The following is a 26,309-nucleotide window of genomic DNA, read 5'->3' as shown; positions in this document are numbered from 1 at the left end:
GAGAGAAGGGAGAGGAGGACATGATGGAAACCTTTATATATGTTATAGGAGGAGAGAAGGGAGAGGAGGACATGATGGAAACCTTTATATATGTTATAGGGGGAGAGAAGGGAGAGGAGGACATGATGGAAACCTTTATATATGTTACAGGAGGAGAGAAGGGAGAGGAGGACATGATGGAAACCTTTATATATGTTATAGGGGGAGAGAAGGGAGAGGAGGACATGATGGAAACCTTTATATATGTTACAGGAGGAGAGAAGGGAGAGGAGTACATGATGGAAACCTTTATTTATGTTACAGGAGGAGAGAAGGGAGAGGAGGACATGATGGAAACCTTTATATATGTTACATGAGGAGGGAAGGGAGAGGAGGACATGATGGAAACCTTTATATATGTTATAGGAGGAGAGGAGGGAGAGGAGGACATGATGGAAACCTTTATATATGTTACAGGAGGAGAGAAGGGAGAGGAGGACATGATGGAAACCTTTATATATGTTACATGAGGAGGGAAGGGAGAGGAGGACATGATGGAAACCTTTATATATGTTATAGGAGGAGAGGAGGGAGAGGAGGACATGATGGAAACCTTTATATATATTACAGAAGGAGAGAAGGGAGAGGAGGACATGATGGAATCCTTTATATATGTTACAGGAGGGGAGAAGGGAGAGGAGGACATGATGGAAACCTTTATATATGTTACAGGAGGTGAGAAGGGAGAGGAGGACATGATGGAAACCTTTATATATAATACAGGAAGAGAGAAGGGAGAGGAGGACATGATGGAAACCTTTATATATAATACAGGAGGAGAGAAGGGAGAGGAGGACATGATGGAAACCTTTATATATGTCAGAGGAGGAGAGAAGGGAGAGAAGGACATGATGGAAACCTTTATATATGTCAGAGGAGGAGAGAAGGGAGAGGAGGACATGATGGAAACCTTTATATATAATACAGGAGGAGAGAAGGGAGAGGAGGACATGATGGAAACCTTTATATATAATACAGGAGGAGAGAAGGGAGAGGAGGACATGATGGAAACCTTTATATATGTCAGAGGAGGAGAGAAGGGAGAGGAGGACATGATGGAAACCTTTATATGTGTTACAGGAGGTGAGAAGGGAGAGGAGGGACATGATGGAAACCATTATATATGTTACAGGAGGAGAGAAGGGAGAGGAGGACATGATGGAAACCTTTATATATGTTACAGGAGGAGAGAAGGGAGAGGAGGGCATGATGGAAACCTTTATATATGTTACATGAGGAGGGAAGGGAGAGGAGGACATGATGGAAACCTTTATATATGTTACAGGAGGAGAGAAGGGAGAGGAGGACATGATGGAAACCTTTATATATGTTACAGGAGGAGAGAAGGGAGAGGAGGACATGATGGAACCTTTATATATGTTACAGAAGGAAAAAATGAGGAGGAGGACATGATGGAAACCTTTATGTATGTTACAGGTGGAGAGAAGGGAGAGGAGGGCATGATGGAAACCTTTATATATGTTACAGAAGAAAAAAAGGAGGAGGAGGACATGATGGAAACCTTTATATATGTTACAGGAGGAGAGAAGGGAGAGGAGGACATGATGGAAACCTTTATATATGTTACAAGTGGACAGAAGGAAGAGGAGGACATGAAAGAAACCTTTATATATGTTACAGGAGGAGAGAAGGGAGAGGAGGACATGATGGAAACCTTTATATATGTTACAGGAGAAGAGGAGGGAGAGGAGGACATGATGGAAACCTTTATATATGTTACAAGTGGACAGAAGGAAGAGGAGGACATGATGGAAACCTTTATATATATGTTACAGTAGGAGAGAAGGGAGAGGAGGACATGATGGAAACCTTTATATATGTTACAGGAGGAGAGAAGGGAGAGGAGGACATGATGGAAACCTTTATATATGTTACATGGAGGAGAGAAGGGAGAGGAGGACATGATGGAAACCTTTATATATGTTACAGTAGGAGAGAAGGGAGAGGACGACATGATGGAAACCTTTATATATGTTACAGAAGGAGGGAAGGGAGAGGAGGACATGATGGAAACCTTTACATATATTACAGAAGGAGAGAAGGGAGAGGAGAGACATGATGGAAACCTTTATATATGTTACAGGAAGAGAGAAGGACATGATAGAAACCTTTATATATGTTACAGGAGGAGAGAGGGGAGAGGAGGACATGATGGAAACCTTTATATATGTTACAGGAGGAGAGAGGGGAGAGAAGGACATGATGGAAACCTTTATATATGTTAGAGGAGAAGAGAAGGGAGAGAAGGACATGATGGAAACCTTTATATATGTTAGAGGAGAAGAGAAGGGAGAGGAGGACATGATGGAAACCTTTATATATGTTACAGGAGAAGAGAAGGGAGAGGAGGACATGATGGAAACCTTTATATATGTTAGAGGAGAAGAGAAGGGAGAGGAGGACATGATGGAAACCTTTATATATGTTAGAGGAGAAGAGAAGGGAGAGGAGGACATGATGGAAACCTTTATATATGTTACAGGAGAAGAGAAGGGAGAGGAGGACATGATGGAAACCTTTATATATGTTAGAGGAGAAGAGAAGGGAGAGGAGGACATGATGGAAACCTTTATATATGTTACAGGAGGAGAGAAGGGAGAGGAGGACATGATGGAAACCTTTATATATATTACAGGAGGAGAGAAGGGAGAGGAGGACATGATGGAAACCTTTATATATGTTACATGAGGAGGGAAGGGAGAGGAGGACATGATGGAAACCTTTATATATGTTATAGGAGGAGAGGAGGGAGAGGAGGACATGATGGAAACCTTTATATATATTACAGAAGGAGAGAAGGGAGAGGAGGACATGATGGAATCCTTTATATATGTTACAGGAGGGGAGAAGGGAGAGGAGGACATGATGGAAACCTTTATATATGTTACAGGAGGTGAGAAGGGAGAGGAGGACATGATGGAAACCTTTATATATAATACAGGAAGAGAGAAGGGAGAGGAGGACATGATGGAAACCTTTATATATAATACAGGAGGAGAGAAGGGAGAGGAGGACATGATGGAAACCTTTATATATGTCAGAGGAGGAGAGAAGGGAGAGGAGGACATGATGGAAACCTTTATATATAATACAGGAGGAGAGAAGGGAGAGGAGGACATGATGGAAACCTTTATATATAATACAGGAGGAGAGAAGGGAGAGGAGGACATGATGGAAACCTTTATATATGTCAGAGGAGGAGAGAAGGGAGAGGAGGACATGATGGAAACCTTTATATATAATACAGGAGGAGAGAAGGGAGAGGAGGACATGATGGAAACCTTTATATATAATACAGGAGGAGAGAAGGGAGAGGAGGACATGATGGAAACCTTTATATATGTCAGAGGAGGAGAGAAGGGAGAGGAGGACATGATGGAAACCTTTATATGTGTTACAGGAGGTGAGAAGGGAGAGGAGGGACATGATGGAAACCATTATATATGTTACAGGAGGAGAGAAGGGAGAGGAGGACATGATGGAAACCTTTATATATGTTACAGGAGAAGAGAAGGGAGAGGAGGGCATGATGGAAACCTTTATATATGTTACATGAGGAGGGAAGGGAGAGGAGGACATGATGGAAACCTTTATATATGTTACAGGAGGAGAGAAGGGAGAGGAGGACATGATGGAAACCTTTATATATGTTACAGGAGGAGAGAAGGGAGAGGAGGACATGATGGAACCTTTATATATGTTACAGAAGGAAAAAATGAGGAGGAGGACATGATGGAAACCTTTATGTATGTTACAGGTGGAGAGAAGGGAGAGGAGGGCATGATGGAAACCTTTATATATGTTACAGGAGGAGAGAAGGGAGAGGAGGACATGATGGAAACCATTATATATATGTTAGAGGAGGAGAGAAGGGAGAGGAGGACATGATGGAAACCTTTATATATGTTACAGGAGGAGAGAAGGGAGAGGAGGACATGATGGAAACCTTTATATATGTTACAAGTGGACAGAAGGAAGAGGAGGACATGAAAGAAACCTTTATATATGTTACAGGAGGAGAGAAGGGAGAGGAGGACATGATGGAAACCTTTATATATGTTACAGGAGAAGAGGAGGGAGAGGAGGACATGATGGAAACCTTTATATATGTTACAAGTGGACAGAAGGAAGAGGAGGACATGATGGAAACCTTTATATATATGTTACAGTAGGAGAGAAGGGAGAGGAGGACATGATGGAAACCTTTATATATGTTACAGGAGGAGAGAAGGGAGAGGAGGACATGATGGAAACCTTTATATATGTTACATGGAGGAGAGAAGGGAGAGGAGGACATGATGGAAACCTTTATATATGTTACAGTAGGAGAGAAGGGAGAGGACGACATGATGGAAACCTTTATATATGTTACAGAAGGAGGGAAGGGAGAGGAGGACATGATGGAAACCTTTACATATATTACAGAAGGAGAGAAGGGAGAGGAGGGACATGATGGAAACCTTTATATATGTTACAGGAAGAGAGAAGGACATGATAGAAACCTTTATATATGTTACAGGAGGAGAGAGGGGAGAGGAGGACATGATGGAAACCTTTATATATGTTACAGGAGGAGAGAGGGGAGAGAAGGACATGATGGAAACCTTTATATATGTTAGAGGAGAAGAGAAGGGAGAGAAGGACATGATGGAAACCTTTATATATGTTAGAGGAGAAGAGAAGGGAGAGGAGGACATGATGGAAACCTTTATATATGTTACAGGAGAAGAGAAGGGAGAGGAGGACATGATGGAAACCTTTATATATGTTAGAGGAGAAGAGAAGGGAGAGGAGGACATGATGGAAACCTTTATATATGTTAGAGGAGAAGAGAAGGGAGAGGAGGACATGATGGAAACCTTTATATATGTTACAGGAGAAGAGAAGGGAGAGGAGGACATGATGGAAACCTTTATATATGTTAGAGGAGAAGAGAAGGGAGAGGAGGACATGATGGAAACCTTTATATATGTTACAGGAGAAGAGAAGGGAGAGGAGGACATGATGGAAACCTTTATATATATTACAGGAGGAGAGAAGGGAGAGGAGGACATGATGGAAACCTTTATATATGTTACTGGAGGACAGAAGAGAGAGGGAGGACATGATGGAAACCTTTATATATGTTATAGAAGAAGAGAAGGGAGAGGAGGACATGATGGAAACCTTTATATATGTTACAGAAGGAGAGAAGGGAGAGGAGGACATGATGGAAACCTTTATATATGTTACAGAAGGAGAGAAGAGAGAGGGGGACATGATTGATACCTTTATATATGTTACAGGAGGAGAGAAGGGAGAGGAGGACATGATAGAAACCTTTATATATGTTACAGGAGAGGAGAGAAGGGAGAGGAGGGACATGATGGAAACCTTTATATGTGTTATAGGAGGAGAGAAGGGAGAGGGCGACATGATGGAAACCTTTATATATGTTAGAGGAGGAGAGAAGGGAGAGGAGGACATGATGGAAACCTTTATATATGTTACAGGAGGAGAAAAGGGAGAAGGGGACATGATGGAAACCTTTATATATGTTACAGGAGGAGGGAAGGGAGAGGAGGACATGATGGAAACCTTTATATATGTCACAGGAGGAGAGAAGGGAGAGGAGGACATGATGGAAACCTTTATATATGTCACAGGAGGAGAGAAGGGAGAGGAGGACATGATGGAAACCTTTATATATGTTACAGGAGGAGGGAAGGGAGAGGAGGACATGATGGAAACCTTTATATATGTCACAGGAGGAGAGAAGGGAGAGGAGGACATGATGGAAACCTTTATATATGTCACAGGAGGAGAGAAGGGAGAGGAGGACATGATGGAAACCTTTATATATGTTACAGAAGGAGAGAAGGGAGAGGAGGGACATGATGGAAACCTTTATATATGTTACAGAAGGAAAAAAGGAGGAGGAGGACATGATGGAAACCTTTATATATGTTACAGGTGGAGAGAAGGGAGAGGAGGGCATGATGGAAACCTTTATATATGTTATAGGAGGAGAGAAGGGAGAGGAGGACATGATGGAAACCTTTATATATGTTACAGAAGGAGAGAAGGGAGAGGAGGGACATGATGGAAACCTTTATATATGTTACAGGAGGAGGGAAGGGAGAGGAGGACATGATGGAAACCTTTATATATGTCACAGGAGGAGAGAAGGGAGAGGAGGACATGATGGAAACCTTTATATATGTTACAGGAGGAGGGAAGGGAGAGGAGGACATGATGGAAACCTTTATATATGTCACAGGAGGAGAGAAGGGAGAGGAGGACATGATGGAAACCTTTATATATGTCACAGGAGGAGAGAAGGGAGAGGAGGACATGATGGAAACCTTTATATATGTTACAGAAGGAGAGAAGGGAGAGGAGGGACATGATGGAAACCTTTATATATGTTACAGAAGGAAAAAAGGAGGAGGAGGACATGATGGAAACCTTTATATATGTTACAGGAGGAGAGATGAGAGAGGAGGACATGATGGAAACCTTTATATATGTTACAGGAGGAAAAAAGGAGGAGGAGGACATAATGGAAACCTTTATATATGTTACAGGTGGAGAGAAGGGAGAGGAGGGCATGATGGAAACCTTTATATATGTTATAGGAGGAGAGAAGGGAGAGGAGGACATGATGGAATCCTTTATATATGTTACAGGAGGAGAGAAGGGAGAGGAGGACATGATGGAAACCTTTATGTATGTTACAGGTGGAGAGAAGGGAGAGGAGGGCATGATGGAAACCTTTATATATGTTACAGGAGGAGAGAAGGGAGAGGAGGACATGATGGAAACCTTTATATATGTCACAGGAGGAGAGAAGGGAGAGGAGGACATGATGGAAACCTTTATATATGTTACAGAAGGAGAGAAGGGAGAGGAGGACATGATGGAAACCTTTATGTATGTTACAGGTGGAGAGAAGGGAGAGGAGGGCATGGTGGAAACCTTTATATATGTTACAGGAGGAGAGAAGGGAGAGGAGGACATGATGGCAACCTTTATATATGTTACATGAGGAGGGAAGGGAGAGGAGGACATGATGGAAACCTTTATATATGTTACATGAGGAGGGAAGGGAGAGGAGGACATGATGGAAACCTTTATATATGTTACAGAAGGAAAAAAGGAGGAGGAGGACATGATGGAAACCTTTATATATGTTACAGGAGGAGAGAAGGGAGAGGAGGACATGATGGAAACCTTTATGTATGTTACAGGTGGAGAGAAGGGAGAGGAGGGCATGATGGAAACCTTTATATATGTTACAGGAGGAGAGAAGGGAGAGGAGGACATGATGGAAACCTTTATTTATGTTAGAGGAGAAGAGAAGGGAGAGGAGGACATGATGGCAACCTTTATATATGTTACATGAGGAGGGAAGGGAGAGGAGGACATGATGGAAACCTTTATATATGTTACATGAGGAGGGAAGGGAGAGGAGGACATGATGGAAACCTTTATATATGTTACAGAAGGAAAAAAGGAGGAGGAGGACATGATGGAAACCTTTATATATGTTACAGGAGGAGAGAAGGGAGAGGAGGACATGATGGAAACCTTTATGTATGTTACAGGTGGAGAGAAGGGAGAGGAGGGCATGATGGAAACCTTTATATATGTTACAGGAGGAGAGAAGGGAGAGGAGGACATGATGGAAACCTTTATTTATGTTAGAGGAGAAGAGAAGGGAGAGGAGGACATGATGGAAACCTTTATATATGTTAGAGGAGAAGAGAAGGGAGAGGAGGACATGATGGAAACCTTTATATATGTTAGAGGAGAAGAGAAGGGAGAGAAGGACATGATGAAAACCTTTATATATGTCACAGGAGGAGAGAAGGGAGAGGAGGACATGATGGAAACCTTTATTTATGTTAGAGGAGAAGAGAAGGGAGAGGAGGACATGATGGAAACCTTTATATATGTTACAGGAGAAGAGAAGGGAGAGGAGGACATGATGGAAACCTTTATATATGTTAGAGGAGAAGAGAAGGGAGAGGAGGACATGATGGAAACCTTTATATATATTACAGGAGGAGAGAAGGGAGAGGAGGACATGATGGAAACCTTTATATATGTTACAGGAGGACAGAAGAGAGAGGGAGGACATGATGGAAACCTTTATATATGTTATAGGAGGAGAGAAGGGAGAGGGGGACATGATGGAAACCTTTATAAATTACAGGAGGAGAGAAGGGAGAGGAGGACATGATGGAAACCTTTATATGTGTTACAGGAGGACAGAAGAGAGAGGGAGGACATGATGGAAACCTTTATATAAGTTATAGGAGGAGAGAAGTGAGAGGGGGACATGATGGAAACCTTTATAAATTACAGGAGGAGAGAAGGGGGAGAGGGACATGATGGAAACCTTTATATATGTTATAGGAGGAGAGAAGGGAGAGGAGGACATGATGGAAACCTTTATATATGTCACAGGAGGAGAGAAGGGAGAGGAGGACATGATGGAAACCTTTATATATGTTACAGGAGGAGGGAAGGGAGAGGAGGACATGATGGAAACCTTTATATATGTCACAGGAGGAGAGAAGGGAGAGGAGGACATGATGGAAACCTTTATATATGTCACAGGAGGAGAGAAGGGAGAGGAGGACATGATGGAAACCTTTATATATGTTACAGAAGGAGAGAAGGGAGAGGAGGGACATGATGGAAACCTTTATATATGTTACAGAAGGAAAAAAGGAGGAGGAGGACATAATGGAAACCTTTATATATGTTACAGGTGGAGAGAAGGGAGAGGAGGGCATGATGGAAACCTTTATATATGTTATAGGAGGAGAGAAGGGAGAGGAGGACATGATGGAATCCTTTATATATGTTACAGGAGGAGAGAAGGAAGAGGAGGACATGATGGAAACCTTTATATATGTTACATGAGGAGGGAAGGGAGAGGAGGACATGATGGAAACCTTTATATATGTTACAGAAGGAAAAAAGGAGGAGGAGGACATGATGGAAACCTTTATATATGTTACAGGAGGAGAGATGAGAGAGGAGGACATGATGGAAACCTTTATATATGTCACAGGAGGAGAGAAGGGAGAGGAGGACATGATGGAAACCTTTATATATGTTATAGGAGGAGAGATGAGAGAGGAGGACATGATGGAAACCTTTATATATGTCACAGGAGGAGAGAAGGGAGAGGAGGACATGATGGAAACCTTTATATATGTTACAGAAGGAGAGAAGGGAGAGGAGGACATGATGGAAACCTTTATGTATGTTACAGGTGGAGAGAAGGGAGAGGAGGGCATGGTGGAAACCTTTATATATGTTACAGGAGGAGAGAAGGGAGAGGAGGACATGATGGCAACCTTTATATATGTTACATGAGGAGGGAAGGGAGAGGAGGACATGATGGAAACCTTTATATATGTTACATGAGGAGGGAAGGGAGAGGAGGACATGATGGAAACCTTTATATATGTTACAGAAGGAAAAAAGGAGGAGGAGGACATGATGGAAACCTTTATATATGTTACAGGAGGAGAGAAGGGAGAGAAGGACATGATGGAAACCTTTATGTATGTTACAGGTGGAGAGAAGGGAGAGGAGGGCATGATGGAAACCTTTATATATGTTACAGGAGGAGAGAAGGGAGAGGAGGACATGATGGAAACCTTTATTTATGTTAGAGGAGAAGAGAAGGGAGAGGAGGACATGATGGCAACCTTTATATATGTTACATGAGGAGGGAAGGGAGAGGAGGACATGATGGAAACCTTTATATATGTTACATGAGGAGGGAAGGGAGAGGAGGACATGATGGAAACCTTTATATATGTTACAGAAGGAAAAAAGGAGGAGGAGGACATGATGAAAACCTTTATATATGTTACAGGAGGAGAGAAGGGAGAGGAGGACATGATGGAAACCTTTATGTATGTTACAGGTGGAGAGAAGGGAGAGGAGGGCATGATGGAAACCTTTATATATGTTACAGGAGGAGAGAAGGGAGAGGAGGACATGATGGAAACCTTTATTTATGTTAGAGGAGAAGAGAAGGGAGAGGAGGACATGATGGAAACCTTTATATATGTTAGAGGAGAAGAGAAGGGAGAGGAGGACATGATGGAAACCTTTATATATGTTAGAGGAGAAGAGAAGGGAGAGAAGGACATGATGGAAACCTTTATATATGTCACAGGAGGAGAGAAGGGAGAGGAGGACATGATGGAAACCTTTCTTTATGTTAGAGGAGAAGAGAAGGGAGAGGAGGACATGATGGAAACCTTTATATATGTTAGAGGAGAAGAGAAGGGAGAGGAGGACATGATGGAAACCTTTATATATGTTACAGGAGAAGAGAAGGGAGAGGAGGACATGATGGAAACCTTTATATATGTTAGAGGAGAAGAGAAGGGAGAGGAGGACATGATGGAAACCTTTATATATGTTACAGGAGAAGAGAAGGGAGAGGAGGACATGATGGAAACCTTTATATATATTACAGGAGGAGAGAAGGGAGAGGAGGACATGATGGAAACCTTTATATATGTTACAGGAGGACAGAAGAGAGAGGGAGGACATGATGGAAACCTTTATATATGTTATAGGAGGAGAGAAGGGAGAGGGGGACATGATGGAAACCTTTATAAATTACAGGAGGAGAGAAGGGAGAGGAGGACATGATGGAAACCTTTATATATGTTACAGGAGGAGAGAAGGGAGAGGGGGACATGATGGAAACCTTTATAAATTACAGGAGGAGAGAAGGGAGAGGAGGACATGATGGAAACCTTTATATGTGTTACAGGAGGACAGAAGAGAGAGGGAGGACATGATGGAAACCTTTATATAAGTTATAGGAGGAGAGAAGTGAGAGGGGGACATGATGGAAACCTTTATAAATTACAGGAGGAGAGAAGGGGGAGAGGGACATGATGGAAACCTTTATATATGTTATAGGAGGAGAGAAGGGAGAGGGAGGACATGATGGAAACCTTTATATATGTTACAGGAGGAGAGAAGGGGGAGGAGGACATGATGGAAACCTTTATATATGTTACAGGAGGAGAGAAGAGAGAGGAGGACATGATGGAAACCTTTATATATGTTACAGTAGGGGAGAAGGGAGAGGAGGACATGATGGAAACCTTTATATATGTTACAGTAGGGGAGAAGGGAGAGGAGGACATGATGGAAACCTTTATATATGTTACAGGAGGAAAGGAGGGAGAGGAGGACATGATGGAAACCTTTATATGTGTTATAGGAGGAGAGAAGGGAGAGGGCGACATGATGGAAACCTTTATATATGTTATAGGAGGAGAGAAGGGAGAGGAGGACATGATGGAAACCTTTATAAATTACAGGAGGAGAGAAGGGAGAGAGGGACATGATGGAAACCTTTATATATGTTACAGGAGGAGAGAAGGGAGAGGGGGACATGATGGAAACCTTTATATATGTTACATGAGGAGGGAAGGGAGAGGAGGACATGATGGAAACCTTTATATATGTTACAGGAGGAGAGAAGGAAGAGGGGACATGATGGAAACCATTATATATGTTACAGGAGGAGAGAAGGGAGAGGAGGACATGATGGAAACCGTTATATATGTTACAGGTGGAGAGAAGGGAGAGGGGGACATGATGGAAACCTTTATATATGTTACAGGAGGAGAGAAGGGAGAGGAGGACATGATGGAAACCTTTATATATGTTACAGGAGGAGGGAAGGGAGAGGAGGACATGATGGAACCCTCTATATAAGTTACAGGAGGAGAGAAGGGAGAGGGGGACATGATGGAAACCTTTATATATGTTACATGAGGAGGGAAGGCAGAGGAGGACATGATGGAACCCTCTATATAAGTTACAGGAGGAGAGAAGGGAGAGGGGGACATGATGGAAACCTTTATATATGTTACATGAGGAGGGAAGGGAGAGGAGGACATGATGGAAACCTTTATATATGTTACAGGAGGAGAGAAGGAAGAGGAGGACATGATGGAAACCTTTATATATGTTATAGGAGGAGAGAAGGGAGAGGGGGACATGATGGAAACCTTTATATATGTTATAGGAGGAGAGAGGGGAGAGGAGGACATGATGGAAACCTTTATATATGTTACAGGAGGATAGAAGGGAGAGAAGGACATGATGGAAACCTTTATATATGTTACAGGAGGAGAGAAGGGAGAGGAGGACATGATGGAAACCTTTACATATATTATAGGAGGAGAGAAGGGAGAGGGGGACATGATGGAAACCATTATATATGTTACAGGAGGAGAGAAGGGAGAGGAGGACATGATGGAAACCATTATATATGTTACAGGTGGAGAGAAGGGAGAGGGGGACATGATGGAAACCTTTATATATGTTACAGGAGGAGAAAAGGGAGAAGGGGACATGATGGAAACCTTTATATATGTTACAGGAGGAGGGAAGGGAGAGGAGGACATGATGGAAACCTTTATATATGTCACAGGAGGAGAGAAGGGAGAGGAGGACATGATGGAAACCTTTATATATGTCACAGGTGGAGAGAAGGGAGAGGAGGACATGATGGAAACCTTTATATATGTTACAGAAGGAGAGAAGGGAGAGGAGGGACATGATGGAAACCTTTATATATGTTACAGAAGGAAAAAAGGAGGAGGAGGACATGATGGAAACCTTTATATATGTTACAGGAGGAGAGAAGGGAGAGGAGGATATGATGGAAACCTTTATATATGTTACAGGAGGAGAGAAGGGAGAGGAGGACATGATGGAAACCTTTATATATGTTACAGGTGGAGAGAAGGGAGAGGAGGGCATGATGGAAACCTTTATATATGTTACAGGAGGAGAGAAGGGAGAGAAGGACATGATGGAAACCTTTATATATGTTATAGGAGGAGAGAAGGGAGAGAAGGACATGATGGAAACCTTTATATATGTTATAGGAGGAGAGAAGGGAGAGGAGGACATGATGGAATCCTTTATATATATTACAGGAGGAGAGAAGGAAGAGGAGGACATGATGGAAACCTTTATATATGTTACATGAGGAGGGAAGGGAGAGGAGGACATGATGGAAACCTTTATATATGTTACAGAAGGAAAAAAGGAGGAGGAGGACATGATGGAAACCTTTATGTATGTTACAGGTGGAGAGAAGGGAGAGGAGGGCATGGTGGAAACCTTTATATATGTTACATGAGGAGGGAAGGGAGAGGAGGACATGATGGAAACCTTTATATATGTTACATGAGGAGGGAAGGGAGAGGAGGACATGATGGAAACCTTTATATATGTTACAGAAGGAAAAAAGGAGGAGGAGGACATGATGGAAACCTTTATATATGTTACAGGAGGAGAGAAGGGAGAGGAGGACATGATGGAAACCTTTATGTATGTTACAGGTGGAGAGAAGGGAGAGGAGGGCATGATGGAAACCTTTATATATGTTACAGGAGGAGAGAAGGGAGAGGAGGACATGATGGAAACCTTTATATATGTTACAGGAGGCAGGAAGGGAGAGGGTGACATGATGGAAACCTTTATATATGTTACAGGAGGAGAGAAGGGAGAGGAGGACATGATGGAAACCTTTATATATGTTACAGGAGGAGAGAAGGTAGAGGACGACATGATGGAAACCTTTATATATGTTACAGAAGGAGGGGAGGGAGAGGAGGACATGATGGAAACCTTTACATATATTACAGAAGGAGAGAAGGGAGAGGAGGACATGATGGAAACCTTTATATATGTTACAGAAGGAAAAAAGGAGGAGGAGGACATGATGGAAACCTTTATGTATGTTACAGGTGGAGAGAAGGGAGAGGAGGGCATGATGGAAACCTTTATATATGTTACAAGTGGAGAGAAGGGAGAGGAGGACATGATGGAATCCTTTATATATGTTACAGGAGGAGAGAAGGGAGAGGAGGACATGATGGAAACCTTTATATATGTTACAGGAGAAGAGGAGGGAGAGGGGGGACATGATGGAGACCTGTATATATGTTACAGGAGGAGAGAAGGGAGAGGAGGACATGATGGAAACCTTTATATATGTTACAGAAGGAAAAAAGGAGGAGGAGGACATGATGGAAACCTTTATATATGTTACAGGAGGAGAGAAGGGAGAGGAGGACATGATGGAAACCTTTATGTATGTTACAGGAGGAGGGAAGGGAGAGGAGGACATGATGGAAACCTTTATATATGTTACAGGAGGAGAGAAGGAAGAGGAGGGCATGATGGAAACCTTTATATATGTTACAGGAGGAGAGAAGGGAGAGGAGGACATGATGGAAACCTTTATATATGTTACAGGAGGCAGGAAGGGAGAGGGTGACATGATGGAAACCTTTATATATGTTACAGGAGGAGAGAAGGGAGAGGAGGACATGATGGAAACCTTTATATATGTTACAGGAGGAGAGAAGGTAGAGGACGACATGATGGAAACCTTTATATATGTTACAGAAGGAGGGGAGGGAGAGGAGGACATGATGGAAACCTTTATATATGTTACAGAAGGAAAAAAGGAGGAGGAGGACATGATGGAAACCTTTATGTATGTTACAGGTGGAGAGAAGGGAGAGGAGGGCATGATGGAAACCTTTATATATGTTACAAGTGGAGAGAAGGGAGAGGAGGACATGATGGAAACCTTTATATATGTTACAGGAGGAGAGAAGGGAGAGGAGGACATGATGGAAACCTTTATATATGTTACAGGAGAAGAGGAGGGAGAGGAGGACATGATGGAAACCTTTATATATGTTACAGAAGGAAAAAAGGAGGAGGAGGACATGATGGAAACCTTTATATATGTTACAGGAGGAGAGAAGGGAGAGGAGGGCATGATGGAAACCTTTATATATATTACAGGAGGAGAGAAGGGAGAGGAGGACATGATGGAAACCTTTATATATATGTTACAGGAGGAGAGAAGGGAGAGGAGGACATGATGGAAACCTTTATATATATGTTACAGGAGGAGAGAAGGGAGAGGAGGACATGATGGAAACCTTTATATATGTTACAGGAGGAGAGAAGGGAGAGGAGGGACATGATGGAAACCTTTATATATGTTATAGGAGGAGAAAAGGGAGAGGAGGACATGATGGAAACCTTTATATATGTTACAGGAGGAGAGAAGGGAGAGGAGGGACATGATGGAAACCTTTATATATGTTATAGGAGGAGAGAAGGGAGAGGGGGACATGATGGAAACCTTTATATATGTTACAGGAGGAGAGAAGGGAGAGGAGGACATGATGGAAACCTTTACATATATTACAGAAGGAGAGAAGGGAGAGGAGGACATGATGGAAACCTTTACATATATTACAGAAGGAGAGAAGGGAGAGGGGGACATGATGGAAACCTTTATATATATGTTACGGGAGGAGAGAAGGGAGAGGAGGACATGATGGAAACCTTTATATATGTTACAGGAGGAGAGAAGGAAGAGGAGGACATGATGGAAACCTTTATATATGTAACAGAAGGAAAAAAGGAGGAGGAGGACATGATGGAAACCTTTATATATGTTATAGGAGGAGAGAAGGGAGAGGAGGACATGATGGAAACCTTTATATATGTTACAGAAGGAAAAAAGGGGGAGGAGGACATGATGGAAACCTTTATATATGTTACAGGTGGAGAGAAGGGAGAGGAGGGCATGATGGAAACCTTTATATATGTTACAGGAGGAGAGAAGGGAGAGGAGGACATGATGGAATCCTTTATATATGTTACAGGAGGAGAGAAGGGAGAGGAGGACATGATGGAAACCTTTATATATGTTACAGGAGGAGAGAAGGGAGATGAGGACATGATGGAAACCTTTATATATGTTACAGGAGGAGTGAAGGGAGAGGAAGACATGATGGAAACCTTTATATATGTTACAGGAGGAGAGAAGGGAGAGGAGGACATGATGGAAACCTTTATATATGTTACAGGAGGAGTGAAGGGAGAGGAGGACATGATGGAAACCTTTATATATGTTACAGGAGGAGAGAAGGGAGAGGAGGACATGATGGAAACCTTTATATATGTTACAGGAGGAGTGAAGGGAGGGGGGGACATGATGGAAAACTTTATATATGTTATAGGAGGAGAGAAGGGAGAGGAGGACATGATGGAAACCTTTATATGTGTTACAGGAAGAGAGAAGAGAGAGGAGGACATGATGGAAACCTTTATATATGTTACAGGAGGAGAGAAGGGAGAGGAGGACATGATGGAACCTTTATATATGTTACAGAAGGAAAAAATGAGGAGGAGGACATGATGGAAACCTTTATGTATGTTACAGGTGGAGAGAAGGGAGAGGAGGGCATGATGGAAACCTTTATATATGTTACAGAAGAAAAAAAGGAGGAGGAGGACATGATGGAAACCTTTATATATGTTACAGGAGGAGAGAAGGGAGAGGAGGACATGATGGAAACCTTTATATATGTTACAAGTGGACAGAAGGAAGAGGAGGACATGAAAGAAACCTTTATATATGTTACAGGAGGAGAGAAGGGAGAGGAGGACATGATGGAAACCTTTATATATGTTACAGAAGGAAAAAAGGAGGAGGAGGACATGATGGAAACCTTTATATATGTTACAGGTGGAGAGAAGGGAGAGGAGGACATGATGGAAACCATTATATATGTTACAGGAGGAGAGAAGGGAGAGGAGGACATGATGGAAACCTTTATATATGTTATAGGAGGAGAGAAGGGAGAGGGGGACATGATGGAAACCTTTATATATGTTATAGGGGGAGAGGAGGACATGATGGAAACCATTATATATGTTACAGGTGGAGAGAAGGGAGAGGAGGGCATGATGGAAACCTTTATATATGTTACAGGAGGAGAGAAGGGAGAGGAGGACATGATGGAAACCTTTATATATGTTATAGGGGGAGAGGAGGACATGATGGAAACCATTATATATGTTACAGGTGGAGAGAAGGGAGAGGAGGACATGATGGAATCCTTTATATATGTTACAGGAGGAGAGAAGGAAGAGGAGGGCATGATGGAAACCTTTATATATGTTACAGGAGGAGAGAAGGAAGAGGAGGACATGATGGAAACCTTTATATATGTTACAGGAGGAGAGAAGGGAGAGGAGGACATGATGGAAACCTTTATATATGTTACAGGAGGAGAGAGGGGAGAGGGGGACATGATGGAAACCTTTATATATGTTACAGGAGGAGAGAGGGGAGAGGGGGACATGATGGAAACCTTTATATATGTTACAGGAGGAGAGAAGGAAGAGGAGGACATGATGGAAACCTTTATATATGTTACAGGAGGAGAGAAGGAAGAGGAGGACATGATGGAAACCTTTATATATGTTATAGGAGGAGAGAGGGGAGAGGAGGACATGATGGAAACCTTTATATATGTTATAGGAGGAGAGAAGGAAGAGGAGGACATGATGGAAACCTTTATATATGTTACAGAAGGAAAAAAGGAGGAGGAGGACATGATGGAAACCTTTATATATGTTACAGGAGGAGAGAAGGGAGAGGAGGACATGATGGAAACCTTTATATATGTTACAAGTGGACAGAAGGGAGAGGAGGACATGATGGAAACCTTTATATATGTTACAGGAGGAGAGAAGGGAGAGGAGGACATGATGGAAACCTTTATATATGTTATAGGAGGAGAGAGGGGAGAGGAGGACATGATGGAAACCTTTATATATGTTACAGAAGGAAAAAAGGAGGAGGAGGACATGATGGAAACCTTTATATATGTTACAGGAGGAGAGAAGAGAGAGGAGGACATGATGGAAACCTTTATATATGTTATAAGTGGACAGAAGGGAGAGGAGGACATGATGGAAACCTTTATATATGTTACAGGAGGAGAGAAGGGAGAGGAGGACATGATGGAAACCTTTATATATGTTACAGGAGGAGAGAAGGGAGAGGAGGACATGATGGAAACCTTTATATATGTTACATGGAGAGAAGGGAGAGGAGGACATGATGGAAACCTTTATATATGTTACATGGATAGAGATGGGAGAGGGGGACATGATGGAATCCTTTATATATGTTACAGGAGGAGAGAAGGAAGAGGAGGACATGATGGAAACCTTTATATATGTTACAGGAGGAGAGAAGGGAGAGGAGGACATGATGGAAACCTTTATATATGTTATAGGAGGAGAGAAGGAAGAGGAGGACATGATGGAAACCTTTATATATGTTACAGGAGGAGAAGGGAGAAGAGGACATGATGGAAACCTTTATATATTACAGGAGGAGAGAAGGGAGAGGAGGACATGATGGAAACCTTTATTTATGTTACAGGAGGAGAGAAGGGAGAGGAGGACATGATGGAAACCTTTATATATGTTGCAGGAGGAGAGAAGGGAGAGGAGGACATGATGGAAACCTTTATATGTGTTACAGGAGGAGAGAAGGGAGAGAAGGACATGATGGAAACCTTTATATATGTTATAGGAGGAGAGAAGGGAGAGGAGGACATGATGGAAACCTTTATATATGTTACATGGAGAGAAGGGAGAGGGGAACATGATGGAGACCTTTATATATGTTACATGGATAGAGATGGGAGAGGGGGACATGATGGAAACCTTTATATATGTTACAGGAGGAGAGAAGGGAGAGGGGGACATGATGGAAACCTTTATATATGTTATAGGAGGAGAGGAGGGAGAGGAGGACATGATGGAAACCTTTATATATGTTACATGGATAGAGATGGGAGAGGAGGACATGATGGAAACCTTTATATATGTTACAGGAGGAGAGAAGGGAGAGGGGGACATGATGGAAACCTTTATATATGTTATAGGAGGAGAGGAGGGAGAGGAGGACATGATGGAAACCTTTATATATGTTACATGGATAGAGATGGGAGAGGAGGGACAATATTAGTAACATGACTGATATAACAAGCAGCTTCTCCAAAATCCACTACAAAGTGTCCCTGTTCCTGACTGTCTTAGTATTATTCCCCCATGACCGGCATCCTTAGTACTTAGTGGAGCCCCCTTCTGATTGGCTGTGGATGTGACATATGACCAGACAGCGGCCTCTGACAGTGTTCCCGAGGTGTCTTACCCCGTCCCTCATGGCCTCCAGCTCCCTTATCTTCTTGGGTCTGTGCTGCTGCTGCCTTCTTTATGTCCCACCAAAGATTTTCTATAGGGATCAAGTCAGGTGATTATGATGGCCCTTCTGGAATCTTCCAGGACTACTTGGTGGACTGTGAGGTCTGGGATTACTGCCCTGTTGGAAGGTCCAATGACGCCCAAGCCTCAGTGTCTCCACAGAACGTGTGATGTTTTCTCCTGGGTTTTCCTGACATCTAATGGAATCCATCTTGTCTCCCACACGCTGCAGCGTCAGCGACCACCGCCATGCTTCACTTTAGGGAGGGATTCTTTTCTTTACAGCGTGTGCTTCATTCTTTCTCCTCCAGACCGCTGATTCAGAGGCACGAAATGTTCCAGTTGTGCTTCATGGTCGCAGGTAGCTATGTGGTTTCAGCATATTGGAGGCGACGTCTTGTGCTTTAGGGTCAGTAGAGATGACGTCTTGGAGTTCAGACATGAATTCTTTAGCATACACCTTATTGTGCAAATAAACTTCAGTGCTGCCCCCAGCAGGTCTCCGACAGTCACTGGGGATAGCGCCCTCCTCATGCCACATCCAGGTAGTGCAGCCAGTGCTCCTGTAACTCTGAACTTGTCATCTGGAATGTGTAGCCGCTTCCCATAGAGTCCTATGGGAGCCTACAAGAGCCATCAGAAATGGAGAGGAGGAGGGAGTTTAGCAGCAGCTCACATTGCTATTGTCCCTGCAGCTCCTATAGGCATCTATGGGAGCTTCTATTGCTGCGATCAGTCAGCAAAGAGAGGGGGAAAGAGTGGGCAGCGCTAAAGTCTCTCTCCCCGGTCTGACTGTCTGAAGGGACAAGAAATGGCTCCGTGTAAGGGCCCTAAGACTGCAGTAATCACTAAAAGCACTATTTGTGGTGAATCAGGAGAACGCTTTGCTAAGTTAGTTTCGTTTTTGAAAACAGCTGAAAGTTTTTAGGTTTGGTAAATCCACCTAATTTGCGGGAGGGGGGGGGGGGGTAGTGCAAGAAAGACACATCCCACCACTGCACATGCGTGTTTCAAAAGACAGTTGGCCGTGCACATGAGTGCCGCATACCCTCCCTTACAGCGCCGCTGCCAAAGACGAGTCGCCGCATAGTGAACCCATTAACTAGGAGTTCTGTGCTGCTTGTAATTGTATGAATCTCGCAGGCGATTCTGGGACGTGTGACCGCGGCCGCGGGCGTCCTCGCATGTAGCCGATACACCGCGGATTTGGTGCACATCTGCGGCAGACTTCACCCTTCAATGTGAATTCGATCGGCAGGGCGAGTCAACCACAGAGCCGCACCAAAATCCGAGACAACCGCAGTCAGCGATGCGTGAACGCAGCCCAAGGGGAGCGGCGGGGTGCAGCGGCGGGGTGGAGCGGCGGGGTGGAGCGGCGGGGTGGAGCGGCGGGATGGAGCGGCGGGGTGGAGCGGCGGGGTGGAGCGGCGGGGTGCAGCGGCGGGGTGCAGCGGCGGGGTGCAGCGGGGGGATGGAGCGCTGGGGTGGAGCGGCGGGGTGGAGCGGGGGCGCAGAGCGATACCAGAGAGCGCCGTGTGGGACACATCTGACTGCGCACCATAACTCGTCACCAGATCATCCTGGGGGGTCCAGTTGTTATTTCCGCACAGTCCTCGGGTTCTGCCCACATAGTCCGGACTCATCTTCAGGTAGACGGCGGAGTTTCCGTCCCAGCTCAGGGAGAAGGCGTCCTGCTGAGTCACGATGATGTATCCGGAAAGGCTCTGTATCCTCAGGCCCCCGCGGACGTACGGCAGCTGCACCCTGCGGGGAGGACACAGGACAGTGGACATTGGAGCCAAGAGAAGCCCCTCAGCCCCCCTGCTGCGGACCACTCACCGGAGGCTGTTCAGGAGAGCCACTTGGTTCTGCAACGTCACTTTCCCAGCGGCAGCAAAGTAGAGCGTGACGGAGCGCGTGCAGGCGTAGGGGCGGGCGGCGCAGGCCGGGTCGTTGTGCACCTGTGAGGGGGGGTTAGGTTACTTACAAATACAAGTCACCTGTACTGGATCTGCTGGGATCACATGACTGCGCCGCGAATGGAAAGAGGCGAACGCCGCGTGCGGCGCCCCCTCACACGAAGGACTCTAGATTAGACAATCACATGTAGCCGTGAGACCACCGCGGCAGCCATACTGTTCATTCATAGTCATGCCACGGGGCCGGCTGGCATTATATGGCCTCTGCTGTGAGGGACTGGCACTGTGTACAGGAGGAGCCAACAGCTGAGCTGCACATTTCTGCCATCCGACGGCATTCTACATACATCTGCATCAAGACGGGCAGAGCGGGCGAGGGAAGGTCCTAGCAGGGAGGAGCGGGCGAGGGAAGGTCCTAGCAGGGAGGTCACCTGTATAGCGAAGCTCGGCTCATCGGGTTCGGCGTGCCGCAGGAGGTCATACGTGAATTGTCCGGGGAAGAAGAAGTAAAGGCCATCAAATGTCTCATAATGGTGCTGTCCCCATGTGCGGCAAATGTTCTCCCTCTCCAGCCCGGTGTTATATACTGCAAGAGAAAAAAGCACTCTGTACACGCATAGCACACGTCTACAGCAGAGGCCGACACAGCACATGCCTGTACATGCATAGCACATGTCTACAGCAGAGGCCGACACAGCACATGCCTGTACATGCATAGCACACGTCTACAGTGCAGGCCGACACAGCACACACCTGTACATGCAGAGCACACGTCTACAGCAGAGGCCGACACAGCACATGCCTGACACAGCACACACCTGTACATGCAGAGCACACGTCTACAGCAGAGGCCGACACAGCACACACCTGACACAGCACACACCTGTACACGCATAGCACACGTCTACAGCAGAGGCCGACACAGCACATGCCTGACACAGCACACACCTGTACATGCAGAGCACACGTCTACAGCAGAGGCCGACACAGCACATGCCTGACACAGCACACACCTGTACATGCAGAGCACACGTCTACAGCAGAGGCCGACACAGCACATGCCTGACACAGCACACACCTGTACATGCAGAGCACACGTCTACAGCAGAGGCCGACACAGCACATGCCTGACACAGCACACACCTGTACATGCAGAGCACACGTCTACAGCAGAGGCCGACACAGCACATGCCTGACACAGCACACACCTGTACATGTAGAGCACACGTCTACAGCAGAGGCCGACACAGCACATGCCTGTACATGCATAGCACACGTCTACAGCGGAGGCCGACACAGCACATGCCTGACACAGCACACACCTGTACATGCAGAGCACACGTCTACAGCAGAGGCCGACACAGCACACACCTGACACAGCACACACCTGTACATGCAGAGCACACGTCTACAGCAGAGGCCGACACAGCACATGCCTGACACAGCACACACCTGTACATGCAGAGCACACGTCTACAGCAGAGGCCGACACAGCACATGCCTGACACAGCACACACCTGTACATGCAGAGCACACGTCTACAGCAGAGGCCGACACAGCACATGCCTGACACAGCACACACCTGTACATGCAGAGCACACGTCTACAGCAGAGGCCGACACAGCACATGCCTGACACAGCACACACCTGTACATGCAGAGCACACGTCTACAGCAGAGGCCGACACAGCACATGCCTGACACAGCACACACCTGTACATGTAGAGCACACGTCTACAGCAGAGGCCGACACAGCACATGCCTGTACATGCATAGCACACGTCTACAGCGGAGGCCGACACAGCACATGCCTGACACAGCACACACCTGTACATGTAGAGCACACGTCTACAGCAGAGGCCGACACAGCACATGCCTGTACATGCATAGCACACGTCTACAGCAGAGGCCGACACAGCACATGCCTGTACATGCATAGCACACGTCTACCGCAGAGGCCGACACAGCACATGCCGGTACATGCATAGCACACGTCTACAGCAGAGGCCGACACAGCACACACCTGACACAGCACACACCTGTACATGCAGAGCACAGGCGCGCACAGCACACACCTGTACATGCAGAGCACACGTCTACAGCAGAGGCCGACACAGCACATGCCTGTACATGCAGAGCACACGTCTACAGTGCAGGCGTACACAGCACACACCTGACACAGCACACACCTGTACATGCATAGCACACATCTACAGTGCAGGCCGACACAGCACACACCTGACACAGCACACACCTGTACATGCATAGCACACGTCTACAGCACACACCTGTACATGCAGAGCACACGTCTACAGCAGAGGTCGACACAGCACACACCTGACACAGCACACACCTGTACACGCATAGCACACGTCTACAGCAGAGGCCGACACAGCACATGCCTGTACATGCATAGCACACGTCTACAGCAGAGGCCGACACAGCACACACCTGTACATGCAGAGCACACATCTACAGTGCAGGCAGACACAGCACACACCTGTACATGCAGAGCACACGTCTACAGCAGAGGCCGACACAGCACACACCTGTACATGCAGAGCACACGTCTACAGTGCAGGCGTACACAGCACACACCTGACACAGCACACACCTGTACATGCATAGCACACATCTACAGCACACACCTGTACATGCAGAGCACAGGCATACAGCACACACATGTACATGCAGAGCACACGTCTACAGTGCAGGCCGACACAGCACATGCCTGACACAGCACACACCTGTACATGCATAGTACACATCTACAGCACACACCTGTACATGCAGAGCACACATCTACAGTGCAGGCAGACACAGCACACACCTGTACATGCAGAGCACACGTCTACAGCAGAGGCCGACACAGCACACACCTGTACATGCAGAGCACACGTCTACAGTGCAGGCGTACACAGCACACACCTGACACAGCACACACCTGTACATGCATAGTACACATCTACAGCACACACCTGTACATGCATAGCACAGGCATACAGCACACACATGTACATGCAGAGCACACATCTACAGTGCAGGCAGACACAGCACACACCTGTACATGCAGAGCACACGTCTACAGCAGAGGCCGACACAGCACACACCTGTACATGCAGAGCACACGTCTACAGTGCAGGCGTACACAGCACACACCTGACACAGCACACACCTGTACATGCATAGCACACATCTACAGCACACACCTGTACATGCAGAGCACAGGCATACAGCACACACATGTACATGCAGAGCACACGTCTACAGTGCAGGCCGACACAGCACATCCCTGTACATGCATAGCACACGTCTACAGCACACACCTGTACATGCAGAGCACAGGCGTACAGCACACACATGTACATGCAGAGCACACGTCTACAGTGCAGGCCGACACAGCACATGCCTGACACAGCACACGTCTGCATGCAAAACACATCTACAGTACATACATGTAACAGCACATATGATCGAGGCATGTTTTTAGCATGGTGGTCATATACACAACATTTACAGGAGGCGGGCACAGCCCTGCATGGCGGGTGCAGGGGGGTCATGACCAGATGTGATATTGTAGGCGCCATTCACCTATCTGACAGCGGGATCCGGAGGCGTTGTACCGGCTGCAGTCACAGAGCTTCTTCTGCCAGCATTCTCCTCCATTGAAGCAGGGCAGAAGATCTGAGAAGCAAGGAGAGGCGTTACATGACGTCACCCGTGACGCTGCCCAAGGAGAGGCGTTACATGACGTCACCCGTGACGCTGCCCAAGGAGAGGCGTTACATGACGTCACCCGTGACGCTGCCCAAGGAGAGGCGTTACATGACGTCACCCGTGACGCTGCCCAAGGAGAGGCGTTACATGACGTCACCCGTGACGCTGCCCAAGGAGAGGCGTTACATGACGTCACCCGTGACGCTGCCCAAGGAGAGGCGTTACATGACGTCACCCGTGACGCTGCCCAAGGAGAGGCGTTACATGACGTCACCCGTGACGCTGCCCACAACCCGCCAGGGGAAGGCCTTGTTGAGATTTGTGTTCAGAGCTTTCATCGGGGTTCCCATCATGTTGGATGCCACAGGCGGTACTACTCTAGACCCCATTATAAGTCAGTGGGGGCCGCCGGCCAGTCAGACTGTCATGGAAACAACTAGGTACTAGAAGGTAGCACTCAATGCCAGGCAGAGGCTGGAACAGCAAGCAAACCTTTGGGGGATGTTCACACCTTGCGCCAATGCTGCCGATTTACAGCAGTGGAATTACTTGTGGAAAATCTGCAGCACCTTACAGACAATATCTACGGCATTCCAAAAGATCCTCGCGCCGCGCCAAATCCGTGCGCCAAAACAGTCTGACCTGCGGAGTGTCCAGAACACCATCCCGGTCCCCTCCGTAATTGTCAGACACGTCTGTCTCATGTGGATGCGCTGTGCAAACCTGTCAGGTGTATTCTCTGTATGTGGGTTGCACAGCATCTGAAGGGTTAACTACATGAACATGATTGCCTGTGAGCTCTGCTACATGCTGCGTGTATCTATCTTGCAGGGTCATGTGACGAGGGGTGCAGGAGTCTATAAGTATGGGGGATCGGGTTCAGCGCTTATCGACCATCTGAGGGTCCGCTACCACAGAGATGCATGAGGGCGCCTGAAGATGGAGGAGGAGAGACCGCCGGAGCGGATGTGAAGCGCATGGCAATGAGTGAGCCTAAATGTCTTCACCATAAAGTCCCACCACAAGAGGGAGCCGTAGGGAGTAATTACCCCGGCCAGTGACAATCTAATTCTCTACAACAGGATCAGTGCAGAAGTCTACCAAATCTTTACAAATAATTCCCAGTCTGCGTTAGGATTCCTCTGCGGCCGCCGGTAGTATAGAACCCCGTATAGTGGTACGCCCGTAACTGACACCCACGCCAGCTGAAGTCTATGACAGCAGGGGGATCATTACTGCCACCCTGTGGCCATGGACTTTCATGCCAAGTATTGCTGAATATGTACTAAGTTTCCCTGCGCTGTAACCTCTGCCTGCTGGGGAAGTCACTAGTAAAGCTTTACCGGGCCTCCCCCGTTCTGGAGGACCCGAGGTACTGTGCACTACAACCCCCATCATCCGGAGGACCCGAGGTACTGTGCACTACAACCCCCATCATCCAGAGGACCCGAGGTACTGTGCA

At 46.0% G+C, this 26,309-nt stretch overlaps 1 protein-coding gene across 1 annotated transcript in view; it reads right to left on the bottom strand.

Annotated features, from left to right (window-relative positions):
* OTOG (otogelin) overlaps window positions 1-25,200 on the bottom strand; it is a 276,916-nt gene extending 251,716 nt beyond the window's left edge. Inside the window, exons 1-5 of the mRNA XM_066582440.1 lie at window positions 25,122-25,200; window positions 24,722-24,814; window positions 21,563-21,717; window positions 21,052-21,173; window positions 20,771-20,976 (exon numbers count right to left, since the gene is read on the bottom strand). Coding sequence (XP_066438537.1) covers window positions 20,771-20,976; window positions 21,052-21,173; window positions 21,563-21,717; window positions 24,722-24,814; window positions 25,122-25,200 — 655 coding nt within the window. The remainder of the gene's footprint in view (window positions 1-20,770; window positions 20,977-21,051; window positions 21,174-21,562; window positions 21,718-24,721; window positions 24,815-25,121) is intronic.
* Window positions 25,201-26,309: the final 1,109 nt, after the last annotated feature.

Source organism: Eleutherodactylus coqui, chromosome 11 (genome assembly GCF_035609145.1).
Source record: "Eleutherodactylus coqui strain aEleCoq1 chromosome 11, aEleCoq1.hap1, whole genome shotgun sequence".
Taxonomy (NCBI): domain Eukaryota; kingdom Metazoa; phylum Chordata; class Amphibia; order Anura; family Eleutherodactylidae; genus Eleutherodactylus; species Eleutherodactylus coqui.
This window is presented reverse-complemented; position numbering and strand designations above follow the sequence as displayed.